Source organism: Staurois parvus, unplaced genomic scaffold, assembly GCF_062004578.1.
Source record: "Staurois parvus isolate SC_StPar_1 unplaced genomic scaffold, SC_StPar_1.0 ptg000019l, whole genome shotgun sequence".
Classification (NCBI taxonomy): Eukaryota; Metazoa; Chordata; class Amphibia; order Anura; family Ranidae; genus Staurois; species Staurois parvus.
The window spans coordinates 21145001-21155000 of NW_028317815.1; the positions used below are offsets into that span (position 1 = coordinate 21145001).

The following is a 10000-nucleotide window of genomic DNA, read 5'->3' on the forward strand; positions in this document are numbered from 1 at the left end:
ATTTAAACTGACAGGCTGTCGGCAGCCATTGCTTTTCCCATGTAGACACACACAATAGCTGTGGTTATGGGGTCATGTCCAAGCTTGAATGCAGTCAGCTGCCCTTAAAAACACACTTGTTTCCTTTTTGAGTCCACACATTTTAAATTTCACATATTGAAATAAACCACTGTGTTCAGCATCTACAGACTCCCAGTTCTCTGTCAATCTCACAGCTGCTTTGCTGTGTGGTAATAATAAATATCAAGCTCTATTAACAAGCTGGGTTAACAATTGAGTACAAGACTGCCCATCCATGACCTCTTTGTCTCCCGCTCCCTCAACCTCCTAGCAATCACCGAAACCTGAATTCAAACCACTGACTCTACTTCCCCTGCGGCACTCTCCTATGGAGGTCTCACCTGGACCCACTCACCCAGACCCAGCGGTCGTAAAGGTGGTGGGGTTGGTATGCTCCTGTAACCGCTGAGCACCTTCTTTTTTTTTTTTTTTTTTTTTTTTTTTTAGGTTTGAGTAGAGGAGAAATCATTCAGTGAGGACACTAGGGATTCTCTGACTTTTCAGGGATTTCCTCTCACTTCCTTTTTTGGAAATGGGATAGGAAGTGAACGGAAATCTCCCAGTGGGACACAGATGGCAACAAACTGACAGGGTATGTAAGCTTCCTTTACTCCCTTTTAAGGTGCAAAATGGCAGGCTGGGTACAGAAGCAAAAGGGTTTAAAGCATGTTAACAAAGTAGTCATTTATGCTTGCCGTCAGCAAGTGGTAGTCAATTCAGGTCTCTACCATAATCGCTTGCACATGACCTATAGAGTTGATGTGCAGTATTTCATATTTACCTGCTAAAGCAAAATAAAAAAAGATAGTTTAAATTACATTTTCTTATGGTTGAAGCAAAGTTTCCCAACTCTTTTCCAGTCAAGGCACCCTTGAAAAATAGACTAAATAAATAATTTTACATAACGCAGCAACATCCACGCATGTAGGACACCCAGCGATAGAGGTGGTGTTTATGTGCAGCTACCTGGATCAGTGTATCTTTGGCAATTTATTTGGAGGCTATACCCAGACCCCTGCTACACTGGACAATTATGGGGTTAGTTCTGGAAAGCACCATAATGCAAGGCCCAGTGCTCAAAGGTCACATTCCAGACTGAGTACTATTAGCTGTGGTGCACTTTCAAGACCAAAGCTATGGCACAGCCTCTAGTGTGGCCCTCTTTAAAGACTATCTTTGTAGGTAGACTGAGCGGCAGGAGCTACTTTGTGATCATGACTATTTGGTGCCATTATTGTTTCCTGTTGGTCTATCGAGGAAAGAGGTATGCTGAGGGATTGAGTGCATACATAATCCCCGATTTATGGAATGCCACTTGTGCTCTTCCTTTGAGGGACAGAGACCACTCTGAATTGGTGATTCCCATGATGTTAAAAGCCAGGTTTGCTTCCGAGAAGATCTACAATCGTACATGGAAGACTTAGTTTGTCCAAAGAAGCTTTTTTTATCCCAGAAAATACTCTGGAACAAATACTGACCTTTTGCAGTCAGGCCACAATCATGATTTGTACCATCAAGGTTCAGATCTTGGCGCTTGTAATCCTTTTTGTGTTTTTGGTTTGTTTTTTTGAGAGGCTGATAGCCTCTTATTTTTGCTTAAGATCTTTGTATGGGGTATTTCTCTCATGTAGGTCTCCTTGTGTTCTCTTACCAGACTGGAATTTGACTGTAGGCCACTTGGTACTTTGGCTGTCTGTCATACCTTACAGCCTTCGGAAAGGGGAACCAGCTGCTCTCTTGCCATTTTTTTGGTGGCTCAGACAAATCATCGAAGCTTATGGTTTTAGGGATCAGGTTCCACCCTTTCCTGTCAAGGCACACTTTACTAGATCTATGAGTGCTTTGTGGGCTTTATGGCATTAAGGAATGGTTTTCCAGATTTGTAAGGCTGCCACCTGGTCTTCAGTTTACATGTTCTCTAAAGCTAGCCATAGATGGATCGGTATTCGGTCAGTTCAGCAGGGACTTGGCTGTATTTTGTTTCTTCTATTCATCCTCGTTTGAGAGTTTTATCTAATGATTGACTATCGAAAGAGACTGTGTTGGTATGTTTTAGTTTGATCAGCATCTGCAGCCAACAAGCTGCAGCGCTGATCAGTGTATTCTTAGTGGGGAAGTCTTGCTTTCAGAATCTAATAGTGCACTGGGGAGGATTCCTTCATCCACCTCCAGTGTGGGGAAGAGAGAATTTGTTTTTGTTGTCTCTGTTTTTGGTTCAAGCAAGCTGGCTGATCAAAAAAAACCAATGGCCAGCTTAAAGGGTAATTCCACTTTCATGGTGAAATATTGCATAAAAAAGTTAGCATATACAATTGCAACACAAGCCATATTTTAATATAAAGTTATTAAAAATTACCATTCCTTTTCAATAGGCAGCATTGTAATTTTCTGTAAAAGGTAATGCAATATGGCAAATTGGAGGCTTCATGTACACAGATGGTATACAGAATGCCCCACGAAAATTTAATTTCCTGCTTGTGTGATTGGCTCACTGATTTCCCTAGAAGTCTGCACTGAGCTACAAATCAGATTTTGGGCATCCTTGCGTCCTCTGCTACCAAAATTTTAATTTTTGGCAGGAAATTTCCAAAAGGAAATATGCCTAAGGGCATTCAGACCCTGCCTCTTTCCTCATTAGAACCCTGCAAGAGCAGCAGCTGATCAATATTGAAAAAGTCACTTCTATTAATTTTCACATGGACACAAACGGCTATTTCTTCTGAATAACAAATGGTAAGAATCTGCAACAAACTTTAAGATAACTGCAGTGTGCATCGAACCCAGAGGGGAATGTGTTCCCCCCCCTCAAAGTTGAGTTGCTCTTTTAAGTTTACTAAATGGGTGTTTAGGCTTAATCTGATGCCAGCTTTGGGCATAAGGTCTTTATGGTAGTTCGTTGAGCTGCAGACAGCCTCAGGTTATGTTGTTGTGGTGCAGGTCTGTTTGTGTTTTGCTAATATTGCCCGTCAGTTGGACTGCTTTTGGAGATCCCAATATTATGAAAAGTTTGCCCCTTAATGAGCGAGAGAGAAAATTGGATTTTTGTGCTTACTGTAAATCCATTTATTGGAGATAAATGGGTGGGCCCTGTGTGCCTCAATATCTATTACCTTGCTCTTGTTTTTCCACAGAGCTGAGGCATACTGAGACTGTTCCTTGTCTTGCCAGTTTCCAAACCTACATGTATGCATCAATACAACACAATATTTTACAAATCCCGTGTCCCTCAATAACAGTGCAGATGTAAAAGTACAAAATTCCAGTTTAGTCCTATACAGAAAGTTTTATCCTCTTACACGCTTTTGAAAATTTTTGTTAATACTGTTTACTTCTTATTTTCAGGAGCAGTATGAACTTGTACATCGTGCTATAGCTCAGCTATTTGAAAAGCAACTTCAACTGTATGAGAATGAGTCTAGGAAGATTGTGGATGGATTGGTATGTAAAGTATGAAACAAATGCATTTACAGCTATTTTTTTTTTATTTACGGATCTGAGTACATCTGCATGGATTTCAATGGAGGCATTCACATGGGTGCTTAAAAATACACTGCCCCCAGGATCGTAACACGAAATCCAAAAATCTGTTTTAGAGCATATGTGTATACATGCATACCAGTGGTAGGCAACCTTGAAGAGGTAGAGATCTACCTGAACAGCATGGAAGAAGTCCAACATCACCGGGCACAGTGTCACCTCCTCACACCTGATTTAATCCTCTAATTGCCATACTACCATTTCGAAATCGCGTGCATTGCATGGCCATCATTGGTTTAAATCAGATGGTGAGGAGGCAACTATCGCCTCTTCACCACTGGTTAAACACACTTGGATCGCTGGGGAAATTGCTGGATCTCCGCATTGTCGTCAAAACTGCAACCTTTGAGTTGGGCCTTCATCTTCAGGAAGAGTGTATTTCCTGGGGTTGGACTCATTGAAGGTCTTCCTGATCTTGTCTTCCAGTGATGTTGTTCCGCTCTTGAAATGCATGTGCAACTCAAAACTCCTCGGACTCATTGCAGCATCGCTGTAAACTTGCTGAATCATGTCAACTGTCTCTGTGGCAGATTTGCCTGGTTTCAAGCAGAACTTCTTGTTTGCTCTTTGTTCTAACTTGCTGTCCATGATGAAATAGCAGACGTGGTAATGCATGTGGTCAGAATAGCACCAGTTGCACGGCTCCCGATCTACACAGGACATTGGTTTTTGGCACACTGGCTTATGAAGGTTGGTGTTCCCTGTGACTGCTTGCTGCCATCTGTTGTAACACACCTAGTCTTGAAACTTGATACCACCTTGTATTCTATCCTGCAGATGTGGTGCACTTTCTGAAAGCACATCAAAACTCCTGCATTCAGTGCACCAAACCCACAGGATATAATAGTCTATGGCTAAGAGCAGCAAACCTGCAGGAAAGCCACGGTGTGTGCAAACCGTAGCACATCAGTGTGAAAGCAGCCCTATATTATTCTGCCCACTGTATTGCTTCACATTGGTGACAGCAGCAGGAAAGAAGATAGGTCACTCTGGAGACCGCTAGCCGGAATAAGAGGTGGAGTGCAGTTGGTATCACTCCGCATGGGACAGGAACCAGCACTACAAAGGAGGCATCGGCTTATGTGGCTCTTGTTCCCTACTACAGCATTGCACTGTGTTTGGTGCTCAGGGATGGCGGGTTAGCAAGCCCAGGCCGCTATCTACTAGTCACCTGGCCAAGATCTACTGGTAGATCACGATCTACTGGTTGCAGACCCCTGATGTATACCATTGGTAAAAAAAGAACAGGACAATTTTTGCACATTAAAAAGTTGATTTACTGATCATCACACTAGAACTTTTGTTCCTTGCCTTAATGATCAGTACTTTTTTTTTTTTTTTTTTTTTTTATAATGACTGTTTTACAGAATACAGCCTTAAAGTTTTTCAATCCTTACCTTCAGTTAAAAAAAAAAAAAGACTGATCCTGTTGACTGAAATCTTTTTTTTTTTTTTTTTTTTTTTTTTTTTGCATGTGATGCCAGTTGCACATGTACTTTACAGCCATGACTGACAGAACATTCCTTGGGGCTCTTACTCAAATATGCTCCAAATAGAGCGAAAGGCAAACTGACAATTTTGTATAGCAGAATGCCAATAGGGGTCTATAATCAAGATTTGCAAAATGTTTTTTTATTTAATCACACTTTGCCCTGTTTCACATTAAAATGTTCACCTCTTTATAATGTGAAAATGTGGCAAATAAACTCCACTTTCATGATTTTTTTTTTTTCTCTTCACATATTCTCCCCTGGTGAAAAATTGTCAGGTTTAGAGTAGTGTAAAAAATGTTTAGCAATTTTTGTGTGTGTGTGTATATGTATATGTGTGTGTGTGTGTGTGTATGTATATATATATATATATATATATCCCTAAACAGAATTTTAAAGAATACCATCAGTAATTCCCTAGAAAAACCGCAAAATGTTTTTCATTTTTTTAATAAGCCTGTTAACGATTTGTCATCTGTTTGTATATAGTTGTTGTGGATCTTTAAATGATACTGTTATTACTAAATGTCTGTTGACAGGATGAAAATACAGACAGCCAAACTAGTTGCACAGAGAGTGAGAAAATGGATTCCCCCCCACCAAAGCCACCTCGGATACGTAGGTATGTGTTTTGTAAAAATTTTGACTTCTTTGCCTAAATCTTTCATAATCCGTGCACTGAATTTGTTCTACAGGCAAGAAGCCCATTATACTTTCATTTGATTGCAGTTTTACCAATTGGCTGGGACTTTTAGATCAATGCAAGGAGTATTAGATTTTAATAAAGATGCAAGAGTTGGTATAAGACTTTATTAAAAAAACAAACAAACATTGTGCTATATTTACACGAGTACACAACGTTTGTTTTGTGTTGATTCTTTTCCCTTTATTGCTGGCATGGAGATATATTTTGGAGGATGTATTTCACTGCTTTCTAGAAGTGGGGATTTTGGAGTGTGCAGTTTAATCTTGCAGTTCTTTATGAAGTTTGAATGTGCCCCCCCCCCCCCCCCATATTTGTGTATTCCTCCCATAACCAAAAAACATGCCTGTAGTATGTACTTTATCACCTAAAAGAAATATGGCCAAATCTTTTTTGGCCTTCTCTAGGTCACAGGAGTGCATTTGTGTTCTCCTGTGACCCAGAATCAGTTGACAGCAGGCTAAATCCCATTGGAATCCACCCAGATGCCTGGCCGGCAGATGGCTTAACCTCTCCATGCATTGCTGAGAGCTTCAGCCAGCCGCTCCTGCTCCTTCCCCCTGCCCGGCACTCCAGTGAGCGCTGGAGGGGCAGAACAGAGTGCAGTGACTGAAAGTCACTGCTCTCTGCTCAGAGTAGACTGAGAAGAGTGACCAGCAGTCATGGAATCACTCAGTTCTCACTGTTAGAGCCTGCAAGTGACTGATGCTGCAGCTATATAGATATGTATGTTTGTTGCTTTTATGTAGCCCACAATTCTGAACTCCCAAGGACATACGATGTAAAAAAAGAATCCAACTATGTTTTGGGTTTTTTTTTTTTTTTTTTTCAGTTTATGCCCCTAAAAACTATTAATCTGTACTTTTGGACATATAGAGGCATATTTTAAGCTCAGCGTTTAGAGGCAGGAAGAAAAACCCTTCCTTCCGGTTTGCATTTTTGAAATGGCATTTCGGGCAAAAAAAAACACTCATCACACCTATTTGCAGCTAAGCATGTGTACAAAGTGCGGGGTTTTTTTTTTTTTTCTGCCAAGGGAACTGGCATTTTTTAAAGCCCAGTGTGCATGAAGCCTGACGTTATATACGGGTCGAAATTCAAGCACTGTTGAAAAAATTGTGATAAGCACGTCAGGCTATATAGACTGCAGCTCTGATCTGTGTATTCTGACAGTGGGGAAGTCTCCCTGTTGCCAGAATACAATGACACAACATAGAGGACCACCTATCCACATCGAATGTGTGAATGGGGTAATAAGGTTAGTGTTTTTTTTTTTTTTTTCCATTCAACACACTGGTTGAATGGAAAAAACTGACGACTCCTATGGCCAGTTTTAGAGGAGCGAGAGTCAGCACTGTGATCCTGTCAGGAATGTTTTGCTTTGCATTGTTGCTACTCAACAAGCTCAAAATTGACACCTTGAAAGAAAATCGGGGGCTGTCATTTCTGACATCAGTCTGAGGGATGAGCATAGGGGTAGGACACAGAAGAGTGAAACACACAATAGTGTGCAGTTTCATTTTTCAGTCCAAAACTAGCAATTTTAGATATGGATGTATTACTTAACTTGTGCATCATTCTAATGTTTTATCTTTTTGAAACTAGTTTTTCTTATTGGAGTTAATGTATCAAATAGCAACAGTTTAAGATCCATTTTATATACCATCAGATATAGATTACCTTGCTTTGTTATGCTTCACGTAAAACTGACCTCAGGCCTAACCACATTTAAGTGAGGTGGTTGAATCCTATGCAAATATAGATTGAGAACATTTTTGTTTACATGGCCACTTTGGAGGCTCCGGTAGCACCATGAAGAGAGACATTGCAAATAGTACAATCTAATTCCATAGTGGTTACTATCTCTGGGAGAGCTTAAAGTGACACTAAGGGGTTTATTTACTAAACCTGGTTGACTCAGAATCTTGGGCACCTGTGCATGGTAGCCAATCCGCTTCTAACCTTAGCATGTTCAGTTGAGCTTCAGCAATAAAACCTGGAAGCTGATTGGTTTTTATGCAGAAGTGGACAAGATTCTGAGTCAACCAGGTTTAGTAAATAAACCCCTAAATGACATCCTGATTTTCCAAACACAATCCATACATATCCACTACCTGGTGGCCATGCAATCTATATTTCATGAAATAATTTTTAACTTTAATCTTCCTGCCTCCTTTTAATGCCCTTTGAGCTTCTGAGCCACTCCTTTTTCCGTGCGCTTATCTATTTTTGAACAAGTAGTGCAGGTTATTATACATGGTTTACATTGCAATTTGCACAGTGCTTTACAACATTATGGACACAGTACAGTTAGAATGCATTTCAATACAAGAGCGTTTAGGGGGGGCCCTGCTTGTGATGAGCACTTACAATTTTTAATAGGGAGGGAAAAGTGGTATAAAAGAGAACCTGTGAGGGATGAGCTGATGGCAGAATTAGTTTCAATTGCTAGGTGGAGGCGGGATAGGCTTCCCTGAAGATAAGCGGTTTCAGTAATTGCCTAAAGACAGAAATTGGGAGATAGCCAGATGAATTGAGGTAAGTAGTTTCAGAGCATGGCAAGCATAGGAGGAGGAAACAAGGGAGTTACAGAGCTGGAGGTCTTGGGATGATTGTAGAGGATGGTTTGGGTCATATATTGAAACAATATTGGTATCGCTTGGGGCAAAGTTGTAAATGGCTTTGTGTGGTGTTAGTATTTTTAACTGTATTTGTTGGGCGATTGGAAGGATAGTTGCGGTTATGTGCACTGCTCTATGCATGCTACACATTCCATGCGAGAGAGACTGCTGGGAAGTCTGATCACAACAAACAGAAAAAAAAAGGCTGAGAGCAATGAAATTAATTTTAGGGAGTTAAAGCGGAGTTCCACCCAAAAGGGGAAGTTCCGCTTTAAGGATTGGTCTCCCGCTCCCTATTAAGGATTGGCACCTTTGGGGAGAGGGGGGGGGGTGTGACGGATACCCGAATTTGACAGGTACCCGCTCCAACTTCTGCTGCTTTCGCCTAGGCGATCGGATATGGAAGTTGTCATCCTACCCTCCCTCCCCAAAGTCTTGTGAGACACGTGACTGGTCCCAGAAGATGACAGGGCCATTCAGGAAGCCCAGCGCTACTCGCGCATACGCAGTGGGCACCCAACTGTGAAGCCGCAAGCAGTCACACCCAGGTGCCCACACTGAAGATGCCGGACTCCTGGAATACAGGACAGACGGTAAAACGGGCTGTGGTGGGGGCAATGTGGGATCGTGGGACAGGCGAGTGGCTGATTTTCAAAAGTCAGCAGCTACAGTTTTTGTAGCTGCTGACTTTTATTTTTTTTACAGAGTGAGTGGAAGTGTGTGTGTCTGATTTTGTACCATTGAACACACATACTGCTTCTAATTAAATGTTAGCGGTTTACTGAAAGTAACTGTCCTTTTTAAGCAGCAATACTTTTAGAAAATATACTTGTATAGTTCCCTGTGGCCATGAGTTTTGTTATCTATGATTATCTCTAGTGCTGTTTTGACAACTATACATCCATATTTGTTAATAGTTGCATCTGCAAAGTGTTTTGGGGGATTTAGAATGGAATGTATGATTCAGATTTTTCCCCTTCCATTCTTTTCTTGTAGCATGGCATTCCAGCCCTATGTTCTAATGCAAGTGTATTGTCACATAGGTCTAATATGTGAGCACTGTAATGTTTCTATTTGGCTTCCTGGAAGAAAGTTAAGTGTTGTCTATTTTTGGCATATGGGCTGCATTCCACAGCCTTGGCACTAAAGCTTTTATTTGATTTTAAAACCCCACGCTCTGTTGCTGAAAATTCAAAACTACTTGAGGGTTTTTCTTTGGGACAGTGCCAAAAACTTTCTAAAGTCTTGTTGAATTAATTTCTTTGTCCTCCATTACATTGGTAGTTTTGCTGTCAATGTTCCAAATGAGGTCCAAACATTTTGTAAAATGGTAATTTTGTACATGTATCCCAAGTTTGTTCTTTTACTGTTAACTTATACATTGGAATTGTTAGGGACTGTGATGTTAGTATAGTTGCTACAGTCAGCACAAGTGTGTGTGTGTATGTGATATATATTATGCAATATGTCAAATTCTCTATAATGATTTTTGTATCCATTTTAATTTAGCTGCCTGGTCGAAGGAGATGTCAAGGAGGAAATTCTGCAACCACCAGAGCCGCATCCTGTTCCTCCAATTCTGACACCAT

General features: G+C 40.9%; 1 protein-coding gene across 2 annotated transcripts in view; it reads left to right on the forward strand.

Annotated features, from left to right (window-relative positions):
- PTPN12 (protein tyrosine phosphatase non-receptor type 12) overlaps positions 1–10000 on the forward strand; it is a 116289-nt gene that overhangs the window by 85756 nt on the left and 20533 nt on the right. For both annotated transcript variants that reach the window (XM_089685706.1, XM_089685715.1), the window contains exons 11-13: positions 3403–3498; positions 5627–5709; positions 9921–10000. The exon at positions 9921–10000 is cut by the window's right edge and continues 864 nt beyond it. In XM_089685706.1, coding sequence (XP_089541832.1) covers positions 3403–3498; positions 5627–5709; positions 9921–10000 — 259 coding nt within the window. The remainder of the gene's footprint in view (positions 1–3402; positions 3499–5626; positions 5710–9920) is intronic.